The 21,486-nt window shown below is 40.6% G+C and overlaps 1 protein-coding gene across 4 annotated transcripts; it reads left to right on the top strand.

Moving 5' to 3' along the window:
• The first annotated feature begins 7,935 nt into the window (after positions 1-7,935).
• GHITM (growth hormone inducible transmembrane protein) lies at positions 7,936-20,853 on the top strand. 4 transcript variants are annotated; one of them, XM_026116739.2, is made up of 10 exons: positions 7,949-8,048; positions 9,143-9,207; positions 9,779-9,937; positions 11,609-11,708; positions 12,716-12,827; positions 14,187-14,328; positions 16,074-16,182; positions 17,795-17,983; positions 18,541-18,712; positions 19,584-20,853. In XM_026116739.2, the coding sequence occupies exons 3-10, from the start codon at positions 9,809-9,811 to the stop codon at positions 19,669-19,671; spliced, it is 1,041 nt and encodes a 346-aa protein (XP_025972524.2). In that variant the 5' UTR covers positions 7,949-8,048; positions 9,143-9,207; positions 9,779-9,808; the 3' UTR covers positions 19,672-20,853. The 4 variants fall into 4 exon arrangements, with proteins under 4 accessions (XP_025972526.2, XP_025972525.2, XP_025972524.2 ...); XM_064513773.1 differs by having other exon boundaries at positions 7,979-8,024; XM_026116741.2 differs by lacking the exon at positions 9,143-9,207 and having other exon boundaries at positions 7,936-8,024.
• Positions 20,854-21,486: the final 633 nt, after the last annotated feature.

Here is a 21,486-nt window from a genome sequence, read left to right as displayed (position 1 = left end):
AAATAAAGAACAATTAAAATTGCTTCATGAACTGTTATTATTATAACCAAGTTCTGCTATTAGATAGGTTTAAATGTTTTCATATATTCCACATTGCTATTACCCTTTGAGATTTTTAACTGTTGTTTTCTTGTACGTTAATAATTTCCTTGTGTAATTGTTCCCAAGAGAATGAAGTGAAAAGAATTACGAATTAATTTGCATCTTTTAATGTACTAATAAACTTCCTGAGAAGAAAATTTCCCTCCATCCAGGTGGAAGCCAATCACTCTAAATCAAAGCTTAGTGAATATCAAAGAGTATTGTATTTTTTCAAGAAGTTGCAGAATAATGGTGCCCTGCATGTTAAAAGTAATTAGAAAGCACAAACAGCAATTTTAGAAAAAGCCCCAGGTCATTTTTTGCCGCAGTATAGAGTTCACAGGCATTTAGGAAAATGAGTATTTGTTGTATTTAAACAAAATGAATAGCAATTTCTTGAAGGTTGAGAGGTCTCATGCTGTCAGTGTAGAGTTCACCTTTTCATAGAAAAATATTCTAAAACTGTGTGAGCCCTTTTTATCATTGGATGCAAATACGTAAATCATGCTATAGACTCCAAAACATGGATCAAGAAGAAGAAATGTCCTGTTATGTACAATTTATTCAAATAAACTCTTCAGTGAACAAAATGTTCTATCTTCTGTATTCATTTATAACCATACAATGTCAGGTCCTTGCTCACCAAAGCACTTATCTTCATTTATCTTTGAGCACCTGAGTAACCAAAGCAGTATTCTTCAGTAACTAAAGCAACAGTTTTGAGCATGTGCTTTACATTAAAAACATTAGAGTGCTGTTCCAATTAGAATCATAGTTACTCACAAGCTCAAGTGATTTACTGAACCAGGGGCTTGACATCCAAGCTGATATACTTGCCAGCAATAGCCCCCAATTTTTCAAAACAGATAAAAAATAAGTAATTAATGGAATGTGTAAGACCTTCTATCAAACTTCTCTCTGATTTCTGAATTTTGTTTTAGTAACAGATAATAGTGGTAGTAGTTTATCATTAACATTTGGTAGGACAAAGGAATGTGTTTAAATGGCTGCAGACAGCCTCAGGAAAAATAAATCCCACAATATGTTTTAAAAGAAAATGCTCTTTAATATCAAAATCCCCATTTAATGGCTAAAAAAGTACATGAACTTCTTGTTAAGAAAATCAAGGGAGGGATTGCAACTCCCTTTAACCGAGAGTTGATTAGATTTAGCAGCTGGTATGGGAGAGGGAACAGAAGGGGGGGACGGATGAAGGTCGGGGAGAAAGCAAAGACGAGACAAAGCAGGCTTGAAGCAGAGAGAAAAGCGTGGGGACTGTGACCACGAGAAGCCTGGAGGAAAATCTGAGGCAGAGAGAAAAGGCCTGGGTGCTTGTAGAGAACAGAGAAGACCTGGAGTAAGTGAGAGAAAACATCTGTGCTCAAACAAGTGAGTCATCCTGAAAAGACCGTAGCAACACCAGGCAGTGCTGCCGTTCCCTAAGAAAACCGATAAAGATTTGAGACAGGTCATTAAGATTATTGGTAGGGCCATAGGGAATCCAACCTATAAAAACAGTGAATACAACCTGGGTGACATTTCCTCTCCTATAGTATAAAAACAAAGTCATTTCTACAAAATAGAGCCTAAATATGGATGATCAAGAAATAGAAACAGGAATTTCTTAGTACATCTGCCTACCTAGAATCTTTTTTTCCTCTTGGGGCTTTGAAGAGCAAAAGCTTCTTTATCACCACAGCATGATACAAAGCTCCTGTCTTTACTGTGCCTAAGAAGACAAACATCATATTGACTAAAAAAAAAAAAAAAAAAAAAAACCCAGAACCTGCCCTAAGTTAACTTAAAGCTGTTACTCCATAAAAAATGCATGTTTCCCTAAATTGTACCTGCAGGACGTTTTTTCTTAGGAATCTAGAAGTTTGCAAAGTACGCACAGAACAAACTCACATGTGCTGTCATTGCAGTGTTTTCATGGAAACGAATGACTAAGGGCAGAACACCTCAAGCAGTATAAAAATAGTCATTTAAAACAAAACTGATATTATCGTTCTTCGAGATGTATTGTTTTGTTCTCCAGACTGTTTCAGAAGTTGCAGATATATTGTTTGTTTTCTATTTTAAGTGGATCTTTTACACAAATGCATATATATTTATTTTAAAAACACAAAATGTCTACAATAGCTATCTAGAAGGCTTTCTAAGTTTGTTTTGCCCAAAACACATTTTTATATGCAGAAAAATCCAGCCATCTCTTAAAAATAAACAATACAGAAAACACTACTATACACCAGATGTGCCTGCCACAATGCATTTATTTTGTTTTAGCAAGATAAAATGTGAAATTCTTTAAAGATGATGCTTTTTTTGACAGCACCTATTATGTTTTCTCACAAACACTCACTTTCTTTTTCTCTAACTCCAGCCATATTACTACATTGAAGTTACTTCACTTTGATATAAAATATACACGCAATGTCTGAATTTCAGTACCGTGCTTTCTAAAACTGACAAGGTGCAAACTTTGCAACAAACTGAGTAAAGACCCTAACCTCAGTGTCAGCAAAGTTCAGTGTCACTGTAATGAAGTAACTGTCTTATTTGTGTTTTGAGATGTGACTGAAAAAACCAAGGGCTCAAAAATTCTCCAGCTTGTCAAACATATTGATGCCAGTTCACTTTGGGAACATCCCAACCTGCTCTTGCTGTTCAATTCCCAGCATGGAAGCGGTGATGTCCAAATCCCTTATTCTTCCATGGCAAAGAGAGATTCTGTTTAACGGTATCTACTCTTGCCTGGCTTTGAGAGAGCCTGATGAGAAAGACATCAGTACTGTCTCTGCAAATTCCCTCTACTGCACCACACCATGTAAGGATCTCTCACCTAAAATAAGAACGCAATGCTTATTGAACATGCATTTGTAACACAAACAGGAGCTGCAAATTAAGTCTGAAAGTCCCCTGTAACATGCAGGGAGAGCTACCTGGAACGCTAGAGTCAACACAGCCAAAAAGCGTTCAAAATATTTTTCATCAGCTCTAATTTGAAAAATTTCAGTGGCAAAGTTCACCCTAAGGAGAAATTGGGCTAACCACAGACTCATTTATTTTCTGCTGATGAGCACAGCCATGTGAACATTTTGATCAAGTTGTCTCTTTCTGCAAGAGGATGTCAGAGCTGCAGAGTTATAAGCTTAAACTTCAAAATTCAGTGACCCTATTTATTAACACAATTATGGGTTTTGTTGCGGCTCATGCTGCTTTCCAGGATAGCACTGGGCTAAACGTAAGGATTTTTCACAGTCCTGTTTAGGGTGACTGGCAAGGCAGAGTTCACAGCTGAAAATACATCACGTGGTATTTCCTGGCAGATGATGGCATTACTGGCCATCTGCACTTTTCTGTCAAGACAACAAAACCCCTTAACAAACCAGCTATCGGCGTGAGCAGCCTGACTACGCTGTTTGGAAATACGTGACGTTTCTCACAGTAGGCCTGAGGGGGACTGCAGATCTCTGCATACACTCACTGTGGCACGGGAGCTGAGTGAGAGCTTGGACTGGTCCCTTCGGGGCTGCTGGCATTTAGTCCAGCCCTACTGGGACATGGCAGCCAGGGACCTCCCTGCCTTATGCCACGGCAGCAGCACAGTTCATGGAAGCAGCAAGGCTGGAGAAGCAGGCGAACTGACGCGCTCTCGCCCTCCTCCCCCAGCTCCTGCCCCACCAAGTGGCATGGCATGGGGTCTGCCCTGCTGCCTCCCAGCTGCCATGCAATCCTGCCTAAAGAAAATGTTAGCTATTTTCCAAGCACTTATTATTGGTGCATATCAGCCTCCCTCAAAAAAGTGGGTCCTTCAGGAATCATCTTTATGTTGACATTTCATAGAGTCATAGAATGATTGAGGTTGGCAGGCACCTCTGGAGATGGTCTGGTCCAAGCCCCTGCTCAAAGCAGGGCCAGCTAGAGCAGCTGCCCACAACCATATCCAGTCAGGTTTTGAGTATCTCCAAGGATGGAGACTCCACTATGTTTCTGGGCAAGCTCTTCCAGTGTTTGATCACCCTCACAACAAAAAAGTTTTTTTCTTATGTTCAAATGGAATTTCTTGTATTTCAATTTGTACTCATTGCCTCTTGTCCCATCACTGGGCACCACTTAGGAGAGCCTGGCCCTGTGTCCTTTACTCTTTCCCATCAGATGCTTATTGATAAGATCCACCTGAGCCTTCTCTTCTCCAGGCTGAACAGTCCCTGCTCTCTCAGCCTTTCCTCCTATGAGAGATGCTCTGGTCCCTTAATCATCTTAGTAGCCCTTGGCTGGACTCGTTCCAGTAGTTCCATGTTTGTCTGTCACCTCCCTCGATCTGCTGGCAATGCTCCTCCTAATGCCGTTGGCCTTCTTTGCCCCAAGGGCACGTTGCTGGCCCATGTTCAACTCAGTGTCCGCAGGATCACGGGGCCCTTTCTGGGAATGCTGCTTTCCAGCTGGTAGGCCCCAGCCTGTGCTGGTGGGGCACGGGGTTATCCCTCCCCACGTGCAGGACTTTGCACTTCCCTTTGTTGAACTTCTTGAAATTCCTGTTTGCCCATTTCTCCAGCCAGTCGAGGTCCCTGTGCACGGCGGCACAACGACCAGTCTTGTATCACCTGCAAACCTTCTACGGGTGCACTCTGTCCAACATCTAGGTCATTAATGAAGATGCTAAACAGTACTGGACCTGATCCAGGTGCTGGATGCACAGCGCATTTGAACACAGTCATAAAGGAACAGTGCATCCAAGTTGAAAAGCAAATTTTTGTGTGTGCATTTGGCTGCCATTGCACCAATGAGCCTTGCTATCACGCTGTTATCCATGCTTTTGTCAGAATGAGCTTGAACTACTGCAAAAGCACAGCCAGCTGCTTTGAAGCTCTGCAGTAACATGAGGCTGCATGGTGACTGAAGCTATTGCCTTCCTGTCTGAGAAAAACAGTAATTTTACAGTGGCACCAACAGACAGGCTTCAACCTGCTGGTTTTAACTCAAAAGCTCTTAGATGGTTTGGAACTGGCTTACCTAAGAGGCCCCTGTTTTCCTATTTGTGCACAATCAGTGATTTAGCTGGCTAGAGCACTTAAAATTGTTGACCATCTAGTAGAAAAGGAATATCATCTAGCAGCTAAATTTCTATGAAAAAGCCTCAACCACTAAATTTTCTGCACTGTGGGCCCTTTGTGAATTTGGTAGCTTCTGGCAAAACTATTTATTAAAGCAACAATTTGGCACAGAGCTGGATTGATGATCTTATTTGAAAGTCCCAGGAGATTTTTTTACATGATTATGATGCTGTAGTGAGAGAGAGAAGTTTGATTCCTTGCATAAATTATTACTATTAATAACTGAATTATAAATTTAAATACTAATTATTATAATGAATCTTTTAGTACATAACAATTATAGAGTGTTACAAACTCTGAAATAAACACTATAAGCCTCTAAATAAACAACATATTTGTGGCCTGAAACTGGCAATTTTTTTGCAATTGTAGAGGACCTTGGGGCTACAGACTTCAAAGCCCTGGATTTTCATTTACTACAAAGGAAAGTAAATAAGCTTCAGAGAAAATAAGAAATAGACCTTGAATCTGATTGGATTTGGTCCCCTCATACGGAATTTCCTTCCTGATATAGTGCATTCTTCTGCTTCAGTCTCTTCATTCAAATTCTTCTCCAAGATCCTATGTGCTGTTGCATTTCTAGACCTCCTCCAGATCTGATCTCTCTTATTTGTCTTTCATTTTGCAAACTAGCAGGTCAGTATATTCCATTTCTTACAGTTTAAAAAAGGAAGCTCCAATGTATAGGGAGGCTAATCGCATGATCCTTAACAGTTTTTTTCTAACTCTCGTTCTATTTCTGTACCTCATTCTTTATTCCACACCTTTTCTGTTATATTTGTCTTTGATCTCGGCCTCAAGGCTCCCGCAGTCTGTTTCACTTGGCTCTAAAGAACCATGCCCATATGTAGTGTTAAGGCTGAAAGAAACTACAGAGCTGTAGCTGGAGTGGGGCTGGAAAGGGGCTGCCAAAGTAAACTTACGGCTGCCAAAACAATTCTCCTCTGAAGAATACTGTGTTTCTGAATAGTCAGTCCCTGGCTTGCGGCTCAGACTAGGGTTAGGGTTAGCGCTGAGAGACAGCCAGCAGTGCAGCTGGAATGGGGCTGGAGAAGAGCTGACCAAGGAGCAGCAGGGCTGCTAAAACAATTCTCCTCACAATAATATTAAGCCTCCGGACTGAGCAGTGTCACTAGCCTTTGGCTCGGCCTAGGCTTGGGCTTAGGGTTAGGGCTGGTGGAAAGAAAAAGCCAGAGGTACAGTTGGAGTGGGGCCAGGAAGGAGCTGCTGCAGGAAAATGAGGACTGCAGAAAGGACATCCCCCTGAGACAGTCATAGAGCAGGGAGATGCTGTGGTGCCTTGTCTACAGCTCAGCTTTGAGTTAGCGTTAATAAACATAAAAAAGCCCAGCACTCCAGCTGGAGTAAGGCCGGAAAGAAGCTGCTGTTGGAGAATCGATGGTGGTGAAAGGTTTCTTCTCGGGAATCAGTTAGGCTCTGGGAGGACTGGAGCGGCCTGTGCAAGGTCCTGCCCCAGCAGGGCCAGGATGAGGGCCAGGCTCATCAAGGTTGCTGCTGCTGGAGTCATACCTCCCTCTTAGCTGCATGTACTTTGTATTTTTTTTGTATTATGTACTTCATATTTGGCATGTATTTTGTGCTTATCTGCCGTCTGCACACCGGAGTGCCCCCACCCCAGAGCAGGTAATACATCCACATGAAGACAGGTATAACCCCCAAGAAGGGAAGGTTAAAAAAGGGGAAAGAATTACCTCCCAGCTCTGAATAAACTGCTCAGCTGTAAAGGGAAGCAAATGGAAAGGTCCTGAGCTTTTTGGCACCCTGAGAAGAGCAAGGCTCCAGCTCACACACAGAAAGTGGCAAAGGTGACCGCAGGCCATGGGCAGGCCAAGCCCCAGAGGAGCACCGCGGGCACCAGCAGCGCCTTGGCGTCCCCTCGGCCTGTGCCAGCGGGCCGCAGCAGTCATGCGACCCTCACAGCGGCTGGCCAGCCGCTGCCTGCTTGCATTTGCGGGGAAGCCTCTGCTCCCTGCCATTTTAACATCTGTGTCAGCAAACCCAGCCGGTGACAAAATGGAGGGCAAAAGCACACAGAACAACTCGGATTATTACACTCCTTGAAGGTAAAGTTAACTTTTATAGTCTTACTCTCATTTATTTTCACATAGCTAATGCCATCTGCTGGAAAAAAGGAGCAATTTCTTTATAAGCCAGAGCACACACAATACACAGGAGCCTGCTTTGCACGGGCCCAGTAAGGGCGGTGATACCCACATGCTGAGCATTCTCCAAACATATACGGGAGAGTCTTTTAGTAGCTGAACGTGACCCGTGAAGGGAGCAAACTGGGAACTAAAAACAAATCTGCCCGCCCGCGCCTCCCCTGTGGGCTGTGGGGAGCCGTGCGCGGGGCCCCGCAACGAGCCCCAAACGCTTCCCTGCCCCCACTCAAAATGGCGGCGCCTGGTCTCGACCACAGTGCCTAAAATGGCGGCTAGCGAGCGCTGCCGTCTGCCGAGATAGCAACGGCTGGCTTCTGCCTCCTCGCTCGAGAAGGCAAGCACCGCTGAAAGCCCTCGGACTCAGCCTCGCCGAGCGCAGGGCCTCAGCTGCTGTGCGCACGACACGTAACTGAACAGTATATAGTGCAGAGCCCTGTCGAAGAAGACTTCCAGAAGTTTCCCTGGCCGCACTAAAGATGGCTCCTGCGCCTTCCCTGGCGACTGCGGGTGACGTTTTACCCGGCCGCCTCGAGCCAATGGCGCTTGCGTGCTCGGGGGTCACGTGGAACGAGCGAGCCAGTCACCGGAGGCTCGGGCAGCCGCCCCACGTGACTTCCGCTACCGAGGCGTCTTTCTGGCCGGGGTGCGCGGCGGCGGAGCGGGCTTGGTGGGCTGAGCGGGGGTGCGCGGTTGGGGGTTGGGGGTTGGGGGTTGGGGGTTGGGGGTTGGGGGTTGGGGGTTGGGGGTTGGGGGTTGGGGGTTGGGGGTTGGGGTGCCTCTGCGCGGCGGCGACGGGCTTGTTCAGGCCTGCGGCCTGCCTCCGCGGAGTGGGGGGGAGGCTGGGCCTGCTCCGCTCTGCGTCTCCGTCGCCCGGGCTGGGCCGCACGGCAGGGCGCTCAGGCCGGGCTGAGTGTGCGCTGGCGAAATAAAGGGAAATAAATACGGCCGCTGCACGAGCCGAGGTTTTCCCCCCGTGCGTGCTTCACCGCCGTGTCTGCCTTCGCGAAGGCCTGGTGGGAGTGTTGTGTGCACGGTAGTGACAGTAAAGCCTAACCGGTTATCATATGTACCCAGGTGTTTTGGGTGCCATAGCTTATGGGGCTGATCTTTTTCCTCAAGGTACAGGTCTGGTAGGCCTCCCTAGAGCAGAACAAGTTTCTTTATGGTATGGGGCAGCAGTAACATTGCAGTCTTTTGCTGCTGTGTTTCCTAATAGGAATGCTGACATGTCAATAGTGTTTTATCTCTTTAATCTTCTGCCATTATTCATTTTTGTGCTTAATCTAATGCTTGAAATTATGAGCTTCTAAAAAACCAAAAATCACAGGAGCAATCACAAAGTTCTGAAAACTATTATCCAAGTGGGGCATTGGGGTTTAGTAGCACAAACAGGATGCTTCTCTGAAAATGCTTGCCCTGTATACATATAAGTAAGACTTCATAACTGAGCTTTGAAATAAAGTGATTTTTTTTTTGTAGTGGCATAACTATTTTCCTCGTTTTTCACTTCTTTGCAGTTGATATGCTGTGTCTAGTGCTGTGGCTGCTCACTTTTTGTTCAAGTTTAAAGTTACCTTTATTCATTGTACTCTTAAGTTATATTTGATGCTATATGTGAACGATGAACAGTTGTTTGAGTATACTGGTAGTTGAGGTGTTCTTTTGAAAAAGGAGGTCATATGTGGATATAATTAAAGTATGTGAAACTACAAGGACTTTGCATATGTCACTTCTATAATTTTTTTTTTTTTTTTTTTTTAGTAAGTAAGTTAATCGTTCGAATATCACCCATAGGATAGTCAGGCTGGTCATCGGGATCTGCTCAGGTTTGTGACCTTGACTAAACATCCTGTCTATAAAGCTAGCTAATTCTTCAAGGAGATGATTAAAAAAAAGTTATTCTGAAACTTTCTCCACCACATATGTTATGCTGTGTGCTCATTTGGCTTTATACTTAGCTGAAGGTTGTGTAAATTTGGTACACTTTGTGCCCTTTGGAGGGTAGAATGTTGATGCAGTGTTTTTTCTCAAAATGGAAAATTAGTTGCCAAAGTAACTCAAACCTGTAACTGATAGCCTTTATGAGCACATAATGGTGCTCATAAAGGTGTAACCCGTGTATGTATATATGAGAAATTGTATTGTTCTCTTGTTTTTTTGGTATGTGCCCTGCTGTGGGAGATAAGTCTCTGACTGAAATGGCAGACAAATATAGGTAGAACAGAGTTAAATTGTATACTTAAAAAGAGCTAGGGTGTTCTCGATTTACAGTACTTCAGCATTAGTACTGTTTCTATTATATAGTGCAGTATAGTCAGGCATGAGGACAAAGTATACCTTTTTTTCTGAAAACCGTGTAACGAAATAGTAAAGTACATTTTCCTTGTGCACTTACAGGAATATTGTATATTAACCATTTAAGCAACCATGCTGGCCGCAAGGCTAGTATGCCTGAGGACCTTATCGTGCCAGGCTATCCGGCCTGCCATTATTCAGCCTTCGCCAGCTTTGAGGAACACCAATATAAAAGCATACAGGCTGTGGCAGCCTAGCCAGGTAAGGTAATTTTTCTAATGTTTCTGATTGCTTATGTATTAAAAGGTTAAATCTCTTCCCCAGAGAATTACTTTGCAGGTCGTATGTCTTGTGAATGAGTGTGAGCCTTCTACTTGTTCATGGAGTTCCTGTGCTAACTTAGTGAAAGACTGTTATTTACTTAATTACAAAATTAAATACAAGGGGTATTTTCTGTTTCCTTGTGAAAAATTCTTAGAAAAATAACTTCAGGGAGGTAATTAGTAATGGACAAGCCTCACTATATAAGGTAAGATGGGTAGGAATTCTCACCTGACACCCCCTCCACCCCTGCTTCTGAGTAAAACTCTTAAATATTTTGTTAAAGTACAAGCCTAATTTATATTCAGAGATTTTGGTCACTCTGATCTGGGCTAGAGCTGTAAACACTTAGTAATTTCTGAACTCTGGCAGACTACTTCTGGTCTCATCAGTGGTGTCAAAAGTCAACAGTTATTATCCTGAGAAACACTGTATTTATTCTTCAGTGAGAGAAGATGTTTCATTTTTGCTGTTTGCGCAGATAACTCAGCTTCCTTCAAAGAGTTTTTTCAAAATTAATCTTGCTAGTGGACTGTTGCACTGTGTGGATGCATTGCTCTTTTGTCACAAACTTGTGGAAAGTACTTTTGGCAAATTCTCTCGCCTCCTTTCTGTCTTTGTCATATATATGCTTTTTAAAGCATCCTAAGCTTACAGATTTTTTTTTTTTTTAATTTGAGGAGTGCTGTGTAATTTTAATGTTAGAGCTAGATGTTGTTAGATGCAGAACACAACACAGCTCAAGTACATTGCTAGACATCCTGGATTTTATCACTCTAACTGCTGATTCTAACTATATGTATATTTCCATTTTTAGTATTAAAATATAACCTTGCGGCTTGAATCTAGCCTTCCCTTGGTTAGGTGCCTGCATAATGATTTCAGAAATTTCTAAGCTTAAAAAGCTGTTTCTGAACTTAATTATGAATTTGTTCTTGATTGCTTTTGCAGCTTACTAAGAGTTTGATAGAGCAGCTTATTGTAATTCTTTGGAGCATGTCAGCCTTAAGTTTTCATTTCATGGGCCTTCATTCAAGTTTTGTTCTCTAAATCAAGCTTAGATGTGTGAAAATGGAGAATTTATGCTGCTCTCTGAAATACAGTGCCTGTAAATATGACTATAAATTGGAGTTCATCTCTGCTTAGTACAGAGGGCAAGAACATGTAGTTGTTTTCCCATAAAAAGGCAACATAAAAGCTTAAGGCCTTGTTTAGTACCGTGGGAATAGAGTAGAAGAAAAGCAAACATTTAATCTTGGTTTTTAGCTGAACTAAATGCTTTGGAAATTCACAGCATTGGTTCTATGCTTTCAGAATGTGTGAATGCATAGAACAAGTCCCTACTTATTCACAAAAGCTCTTCAACTTTCATCTTAACCTGTTTTCCTTTAGCACAATTGTTCCATGTTTTAGGAGGTATGGACAGATGAGTAAGAGATCAACTAGCAATTTTAAGTATAGCAAGTAAATGGCAGTATTTCAGTGTGTTAAGAGTAAATTGCTTTTCCTCAAAAATGATTTCTCATTAGTCTGTAAATAGAGCTTATTAATAGGAAACGCCTTCTCTTTTGTTTCACTGAATCTTTCCTATGTTACCTCTGAATCTAACAGTGTTACGCCACAAGAGTAAGAGCAGGTGTAAGGCGTGGAAAAATTGGCCAAGAAATCAAAGAAGCAGCATTTGAGCCATCTGCAGAAACTGCACTTAAAGGTAGACTAGCTCTACTTTAATGAATATGTTTGAAATCTACACTTCTTTGAGGGAAACCTTTTTATTCAAGCCATTAAATAGACTGAAAACCAACTGTTCAACGTTGAAGTTTGCTAGTGACCTCTCTCAAGTGTCTGGAGTTTGTTTGTCTGCTTGTCTTTTTTTGTAGTGTTTAAAGTTGCAAATACTGCATGGTGTCTCTTCTTTGAGCTTCTATTGAGAAAAATTTTCTTTTGGTGGACCCCAAAGAGATTGTTTAAATAGCAGGTTCTGTGAAATAGACTTTCAAATCTTCTGCAATAGAATTGAATTGATAAATAGCATTTATCTAGACTCACTAGATAAAATCTTGTCTCTAACACATCAGAAAAAATTTAATCTTAAAAGAATTTTACAGCTGAAAGTATTTGGTCTCAGCTGTTCTCACTTCAGTTATACCAACATTGAATGGCTAGTTTTTAATTGTAGCCATAATCTGATGCCTGTGACTGACAAGCAATATGACTAAAGAATTGGACAGTAGAAACTGATAGGGAACATACATTGTTGCCTATGAGCTTTGGAAATCACTTCTTGAACTGATTTGGATCTAATTCTTACCAAAGAGCTCTTGAAGGAGCAAACATTAATGGCAGATCAATGAGAGCAAAAGATACAGAGGTCCAATTTTTTCTACTGGAAAACTTATTAACTAGTATGTGTTGGGATTCCTGTCTATTATAGTAATGAAGGTCAATAAACTTTGTGACTGGCTAGTAGTCTCCTGTTTCTTGCTCCATTTTATGAAGCTATATTGTGTTGGCAAGCTATCTAGAGTTTTTCAAATCCAGTTTTTTTTTAAGAACTGGTAACACAGTGACTCTTGAATAACTACTAAAGTTAAATGAAGCTTTAAGAAGCCTACCTTGGATCAGTTATCACTGCTGTAACTAAACTAATGTGCAAAAAACATATTTAACTATAAAAGAAAAAGCATTCATGAGAGCATGAATTTTTTCTTTATACAGCTGATCGCCTGGGAAGATTAGTTGTTGCTGGAGGGGCTGCTGTTGGCCTGGGAGCTCTGTGTTACTATGGAATGGGCATGTCCAGTGAGATTGGAGCTATTGAAAAAGCTGTGTAAGAAAGATGGCTTATTCTTTTAAGTAAAAGCTACATGAAATGATGCCCTCCCGTGCTTACATCTGCCTTTTCTCTGCTTGACGTCTTCCAGTATACATATGGCTTACCCTTTTTTAAGCTCTGAACAAAAAGCCTTCATTTCTGGGCATGCAAGACTCGAGCGTAAAACCAAAAGCAAAATTTGGGTAGCTCAAGCTTGTATGCATATTGACTGACTTGAGTCTTTTTTTACTGGCAAATCTGAAGCTTCATTGCAAAGGCTGTGTATAAATACTTTTCATGAGGAGTGCCACAGGTTATTTAGGAAGGGAACTCAGCCTTCTGTAAACATACTGGTTAAGAATACATTGCCTGGTATTCCTGTGAGACTTTGCTCATTAAACTTCCTTACAACATTCTGTAAGGAAGGTTGAGGTGAGAATTTCCTTTGAACACATTGCTTATGTTAGCATAAGCCCTGCTCATAATGAATTTCTGTTATGCTTAAAATTTGGATGAATTACTTCTTGGCTAACAAAAGCCAACTGCAAAAAAAAAAGCTATAGTAATTTAAACTTCAGACAGTGATAAGCTGGGACTTGGAACAAACGAGTGCTGGAAACGCTTTCGTTTGCTTTCTCCCCACTTACAGCTGGAAGTGATCATCAATGTTCATATTCAATGCTTGCTACTTGTAGCTATGTGAAGTCATTCATTTAAAAACTGCTACTCATAACTTTTTTTATTCTTTCACGAGCATTCAAGTAATGGGCCAAAAGAGTAAAATGGTAGAAAATGTGTGCAGCGTTTTTATTCTTGGTGTTAGCTGGGGAGCTTCCTGTCCATAGTATGCCTGAATCATAGCGGAAAGCCTCTAATGTCAAGTTCTGTTCCTATTGTCAGAGAGCTCTCAAAATGACGTGTATATCTTGTGATGCCAAATAAACACGTATGTTGTGACTCAGCATTTTGTGAGCAGCTCTCAGCAGGGTACTTAATACCTGATTCACATTCTGCAGACATTTTCTAAACTAGCTTAAATTATATAGACACCATTCTTTTTTTTTTTTTGTAGTTAAAACATTCATTATTTTGTTTCCATATATGTTTCCTAGTGTTATTTATAATTTGCAGTATCTCCAAAGAGTTGATTATGATATACCAGTATGTGGTGGGAAAGACTTAAAAGTAAAAGTTCAGCCTGTTCCCCTCGCCCCAGGTAAACCCATAGCAGAAGTTGCTAAACCACACCATTATTATGAAACTTCCCTGATGTCTGTATCTAATGATGTACTTAATAGCTTTGATCATGTTTTTGGTTGGTCTTTGTTCTGGTGCTGATAATTGCACAACTGTGCATTACTGCTTATTTTTCAGTATTTGGCCACAGTACGTGAAAGACAGAATTCGCTCTACTTACATGTACTTTGCGGGAAGCATTGGCTTGACAGCACTGTCTGCTGTAGCAGTGAGCAGATCTCCGGCACTCATGAGCCTTATGACAAGAGGCTCTTGGCTGGTAAGCTCCTGTTAAATCTAAAGATATATATTGAGAGACTGACCCCAAGTGTGACAGCTGGTATCAAAAATGCAAAATATAAACTTCTCTGTGAAAGGTAAGACAAAACTTGAGGTACTAAACTCAGTAGTCCAGAGACTTGGAAGAATTCAGCTGAGCAAGGGACCCCCGGGCTCTGGAGGTGATGTTCACAATTTTCCTTCAGCAGGCATCATGAAGGCCTTGGTAGCTACAAGTCGTGGTGCGAAACCGCAGTGATAAAAGCGGTGGGGTCTGGGTTTCACAGGCATATATCAGTCAAGGTGGGCAGTGACAATCATAGTAGTTCCATTACACAGCTTCAGCAGAATTGTTGAAAGCTTAAACTCCATAAAACTAGAACGCACCCTGCTAGCTGGCTTTATCAAGTATTATTAATGTGCTGCACTCGGTGGGAAGTGTGCTGAAAGGCTTGTAGAGAAATACATTGAGGCTTTGAAATACATCAGCCACCCTATGTAAGTATTAAACTTGTGAAATAGTGACTACTCATAGATCCAAAGAGAATATGGGTTTAGGCATTGTTGGATTCCTCAGAAGTAGAAGTTGCTTTCAGCATGTGGAGTTACTTTTTAAAGACTTAAGTTCTTAAGGCAGTACACATCTTTCAAAGCTGTTGGCTCTGAAGACAGTGATTTATAAATTCATCTTTGCAAATACTGAGTAGGGTCAAAAGCTTATCCAGGTGGGTCTAGATGCCTTAGATGTAAAGCGGTGTGAGCAATATTGATCTTCTGTCTAAAATGATTTGGTAGCTTTGAGTAGCAAAACTGCAAATATTTTGGCTTCTTGCTTGTTTGGATTTTGAGAACAATTGCTTTCTAAGGCAGGAGTGCTAATATAGTAAAGACACTACTTTTCAACTTCTGTAAGGTGTCTCATTACATTGCGGACTTTCACCTTGTGCGTTCCTGTGATAGCTTATCTTTGAAAAACTATTTACACATATTCTGTGCTATCTTGACTAGCTATCTGCAAGTAAGAACCTGTTACAAGTAGCCATCAGAGGCTAATGGTACTACTTCCGTCATTTTCTATAACTGGACACATTCTTATGCATTCTTACTCCAGCCTGTGCCCTTCTGTATACCTCTTTGAAGGCTATCTTCTGTTTGCTAAGGCCAAAATGATACTGCAGTCAAATCACACGGACAAACTGTTTATAAGATGTGTCTGCTGAGTACATGTGTGATAAGCATAGTGGAATAATGATAGTTAAATGTCAGCATCAACATGATTCTGCAGAGATTAATTTAATAATGCATCCTTGGTGATTAACTAGAAGTTGAACCTTTCTGACCGGTTTGTTAGCTGCTGGAAGGTTCTGTTCAGAAGCAGCAGTCAGGGGAGGCATTTAGGTTTACAAATCAGTGGCAGCAAAAGTATGTGAACTGAATATTGGCTTTGGGTAGAGAAATGTACAAGGAAAATAATGTTTACATTTCAGGTACCTTTATGAGGATGGGTAAGGGGAGGTACCATATGTTTTCCTTCTGTCTTGCACAAGTAGGAGATCGTTGCTAGCTTATTACTGAACTCAGATTCCTAAAAGACTGAGTAAAACAAGTCACCGCAAATAAGGGTTTGCTCTTCTGTCAGAATTACACTGTTTATTTCTAGACCACAAGTTAGAACAGATTTTGGGGGAGAACAGAGACCGTATGTCCTAATGCCAAACTGAGCTATGTAATGCTGTGTTTTTACAGGCAATAGGTGCAACTTTTGCTGCTATGATTGGTGCTGGAATGTTGGTCAGGTCTATATCCTATGAAGATAGTCCAGCAGTTAAACATCTTGCCTGGATGATGCATTCAGGTATGTGATTTTTACTTTTCTTTATAGAGATGTTTGTTTCAGTGTGATAATGTTTACTTGCTCTAACAAAGCTTTGACTTTCAAAGTAAATTTTAGATACTGCTTTAGGAGAGTTACAGTTTTTAGACACCTGTGAGAACTCCTGAATGTCAGTGAGCTTTCTTAAGTGACCTTCACACAACTCTGGTACTTCATAATCTTGTAAAAAGCCATGCTCAAGTTAAACTTGAGATATAAATGTGTCCTGCTGGGTAGAACTAAGTAGTTTCATAATTGTTTTGATTTACTGACTGCTTTATGGGACTGCGGCTTCTATAAGCATTGTTGCATACACTTACCATATCACCCCTTTTGTACAAATGAAATACTTCGAACATTGGTGTTCTCAGTTACAAGAATTGCTGGAGTGTGAAAGTTGAGTATCGCTTGGATCAAGTTCTTCCACAAAAACTTACTGTTACCACTCATATTTAGCAATAGTTCTGCACTTATTGTAAAAATATATTTTTCTGGCCTACCTTAAAGTTGTTTGTGTGATCTTTCCAGTAAGCTGCTGGGCTTAATAAAGCAGTGAGGAAGGTGCTGAAGCAACCTTATGCTTAGATGAGCTAGCAGCTATTTTTGCTGTTGTGTGAAGTGTGGATATTGCTGCTGCCCTCCTCTCCCACCCCTGCAATGTTGTGAATTGGTTCTATTCCTAGCAACTTTCCTGGAAAAGGGGACTTGTTTCCTAAAGCCTTCTTTTAAAGAGAAAGGCTGGAAAGATTTTCAGCAGGAAATTCTACTATTTACTATAGATACGAAAGACTGTTTGGTTTTTTTGGTCTTTTGATGAATCTCTTATATGTACTGGATAGAAGGATATTTGAAAACTGACTAGAAACATGGGAATTTAGTATATAAACTGCAGCTTCTTAGATGCATATTCCTATCAGGTATGTAATACAGGATTACAGATCAATTTCTCATTGGAGGTATTAGCTACTTCAAGTAACAGTGGCTTTCATTTTTCTAAACTATTTTGCCAGAAACAATTCATGGTTCAGGAATGACAAATGTTAGGCATTAAAATCATATTTGTCTTTCTGGAGCTAAAGATTTTTATCAACTAAGAGGAAATTAAATTTATTTCAGTGATTGTTATTAACATAACTTCATCTGATATTAGTGCAACAGATGGAGGTTTCATACAAGACTCCAGTGAAAAGTCAGACTTCTTTGCTTAACTCTTTCTTGTAGCAGAAATCTATCCTGCTTTTCAGTTTTGAGTGTTCCTATGGATATTATGTACCTGATGAGTCTGTGCAAAGTATCTGTTCACCAGCTGTGTTTTGAATAGATCAGTATGCTGGCTGGTACTAAAGCTTTCTTCCACAGACCACCTCCCTGGAGTATACCCTAAAGCTAGATGAAAGTAGGTCACTTATTTTAAGATTGCCAATCTGTCATGCCTTCATGCCTTCCAGATAGATATGGTCAAGTGTGATGGTATTTTTGTCATGTAAGTGGTATAGTTTGAGACACACTATCTGGCTGAAAAAACATGGTTTTGGCAGGTGGAGTCTTCAGTAGAATTGTTCCTAATGAGTTTCGGTTTTTTTCCTTTGACCAGGTGTGATGGGTGCAGTGGTGGCTCCTCTAGCCTTCTTGGGTGGTCCTCTGCTGATCAGAGCTGCCTGGTATACAGCTGGAATCGTTGGAGGGCTCTCAACTGTGGCCATGTGTGCTCCGAGCGAAAAATTCCTGAATATGGGAGGACCACTTGGAATAGGCTTAGGCTTTGTTCTTGCCTCTTCAATTGGTAAAAATATTGTTTTGATACTGTCTCCAGCTAAGATTTGCCTTAAGTAGCACTTGTAACTCTAGCACAGCAGAAGATACTATGTTAAATTTTGTGTTGGAAACAAACTGTATAGTTGAAAACATGAAATTACAATTCTGGCCAGTGTTAATTTGACAAATGACTGATAGTGGTGGCTTCTATTTTTGGCTACTGTTGGTGGGTGACATGGGAAGGTAGTAAGTGTGGCCTTACCTTCTGATCCACTTGTTCTTTTTCCTTCTCTGTTTCTGGGCATTGTTGTATAAAAGTCATGGGGGCAGAACTACTTCCATATAAAGAAAAGTACATTATTCCCTCGTGTGCTTGAAATTACTGCATCAGCTCCTATATGCATCATCTTCAGCTGTTGCCCTCTGGTATATGAAAGCAGCTGGTATGAAAATGCACTATAGACTGAGAATTTTTGAGTACTCCTTGAAAAATATTTGCTATAGTAACTGAAGTTTGACCTTATCCAGAGTAACAGGGATGCTTACAGTAGCTTTCATTTAACACTCTTGTACATGTCTTTTTAGGATCCATGTTCTTGCCTCCTACGTCTGCTTTTGGTGCTGGCTTATATTCAGTAGCTGTTTATGGTGGATTGGTACTCTTCGGCATGTTCCTGCTGTATGATACGCAGCATGTTATCAAGCGTGCAGAGACTATTCCGTACTACGGAGTAGCTAAATATGATCCAATCAATGCGTAAGTATTCTGTGTTAGCACAAAGCTGATCTCAGTGGCTATGTAAGAACTTGCTTCAAATGATATGGAAGTATGCTTTCAAAAAAAACCAAAAAACCCTTTGTTTACTGTCCAAAAGCATATTGCTTTGAAATGTGAAAAATCAAGGAGTTTTGAAATACAATGTGAAAATAGCTGCCTGGGGTTAAAACTGAAAGCATCTGCCTGAAACTAGAGAAACGTGATTAAATGTTACATGCCTCCAACAATATTAACTTTTTTAGAACGCATTTTTCTACTCAGAAGGGAGAGTTTTTATAGCTACTCTCTGAAAATATGTCAATATCACCTCAGACAAGGCATGTTAACTCTTTTGTAGTTACTTTATATTTGTTAGTCTTTGTCACTAAATAAAAAAGCTTCATCAGCATAATAGGTATAGAAAGAAAGATTAATTGACTCTCACTAAGTACAAGTCTGATTAAGCAAGTAGCTTCCTTGCTGTAAGTGTTCTCTTTCTTATCTTAGGTGAATTGTTTATCTTAGGTCAATTGTTTACTTCCTTCCTCTAATTTCTGATCATTAAAGTAGACTAATACTACTGATCTTTAAAAGTACTTGGAGGTGAGCAGATAGAAGTACAGCATAAAAGCTAAGGGCTACTATTTGAGAACAGTATGATGTCTGTCAAGGCTTTAGCAAATACCTTTTGCTGGCAAATTTCTGATGAAAACAAGGTATAAGTTTTGTACATATCAAGCGCAGAGGACACAGCACAGTTGAGTTTTGTCACAGGCCCTTAAGGGAGGCTTTTAAAAATGGAGTATAACGGTATGAGACACCAAATACTACTACTGTTCAACTAGACTAACTTTGATTTCCTATTTTCTAGGTGCCTGCGCATCTACACGGATACATTAAACATCTTCATTCGGGTGGCCACCATGCTTGCCACTGGTGGAAGTGCCAGGAGAAAGTAAACCAAGACTCCTCTCTGCAACTGTCTGATAGATCAAACTTCTAGGTTGTCTGCCTAGTGCATATACTAAATAAAAACTCATGGGTACAAGCAGTCTTGCTGTAGGAATCAGAAGTTTAAAGCATTTCAGCAAATTACTCTGTTCAGTGCAATGTGATTCAGACTTAATAGTTTTTCCTCGAACACTTTCCAGTTCTGTGTTTAAAATAGTGTGAACTGCTTCTAGTTGTACATTATTTGGGGAAAGTAAATTATTTTTAATATATTGAGTAAAATAATTGGTCAGCTTTTTAATGGGCTTGACAGCAGTTTCTCTTGTTTCCTTTTTACTGTAACTGCATAGTAAAAGGAAGTAATCTGTAAAGTGGTATCCGTTAGGCAAATAGGGATATGAGTGACTTCAGGAAATGCTGTTAAGATAAAACAACTTTCAGTTAAGATGATCTTCTAGTGACACATGAAAAACTGAACAAATCGGATACAGCACTAATTGCAGTCAGTGCCCTCTGTTACCTGGGCAAAAACTTCAGAAACTCTTAAGTAACTTAAAAATACATTGGCCTGCATGAATGAGGTGACCAAAAATAAAAAGGGGACAAGAAGAGGAAGCTGTGCAGCATCTGTTTCGTAAGAAAATTTCGGTCTCTTTCTGCAGCACATATTAAAGCACTGGAAACTAGACATGAGTTTTCATGTTAACTGGATGTAATAGCAACTAGGCTCTTCTGATACTAGAATTGTCAGTCGCTGCGTAGTGATAGAGGTGTCTCTTTTGCAGTGATTAAATATCAGTATTGCAGATGAAGCACAGTTTTTGGAAGAACTCCCCGTGCTCAGCTTCTCTTACAAGCTTGTACGATTGGCACTGAAAGAGGCAATTGAGGATGTTCTGCTGTAAACCCAAGTATCATAAATTTACCATACTTTTGTATCTTCTTTCATTTTTAACTCTTCTCCAAATTGGTATGTTTAGCTCAATCTAAAATGTTCCCTATCAGTGATGTTGACTTTACATTAACAAATGCATACTTGCCAAACTCTGTTGCTGTATGTTGGAATAAGAGGTGAGTCCTTGGGCAGAAGGAAGCTTTGAGCAAATGTCAACAACTCAGACTTTCATTTTCTGATAAATATGCTATGCTCATGTATTGACTTGTGGAACAATAAAGTTCTAGCCTCACAAGTTTACTGCTCACTCTGTGTTAATGGAAATATTTTTATTACCCTGCACAAATGACTTGGTTAAGAGCACCATAAATGTTTTGTTGGCTACTTCTTCCTTTGTGAGAGCGCTAATGCATATGTCTCTAAAGAATTCTCAAAGATGACTTCCAGTTTCAGTGGCTTTTGGGGGTGTTTCCCAGACAGAGATGCTGATCTACACTTGCTTGAAGTGGCCCAGTAAGTGTGACTTTTTGGCTACTGACTACAGCCAGTGCTGCTTTTTTCTTGTCTGTAGTATGCTGCAGTATTTTTACCATCTTGGATCATAGGAAAGGAACAGTGGGTTGTGAAGAACCTTGTGACAACTCCTCTTTTGTGTCCATAGCACAGTCTAACTTCCAACACTTTTCCAGCTGAAGGAATCTCTGTAGTGCTTTGGAGGAAGATGTTTCTGGAACATGTCAAGTGTAAGTAAATAGACTGTTTAAAGGGTTTTATCTCTTTAAGCAATTCCATAATGCTTAATCAAGTTCTACATACTGTTGCTTTAACTGAACACAGCAGTGTGCTTGTACTCAAATCCTGTCTTGCAACAAAATTCTCGTATCTGTGCAGATAATTAAGGAAAATCTGGGGAAGGTACTTTTTTCTG

The sequence above is a fragment of the Dromaius novaehollandiae genome, chromosome 6 (assembly GCF_036370855.1).
Source record: "Dromaius novaehollandiae isolate bDroNov1 chromosome 6, bDroNov1.hap1, whole genome shotgun sequence".
NCBI classification, from domain to species: domain Eukaryota; kingdom Metazoa; phylum Chordata; class Aves; order Casuariiformes; family Dromaiidae; genus Dromaius; species Dromaius novaehollandiae.
The sequence above is the reverse complement of the archived record's forward strand: the minus strand, read 5'-3'. Positions and strand labels throughout refer to the sequence as shown.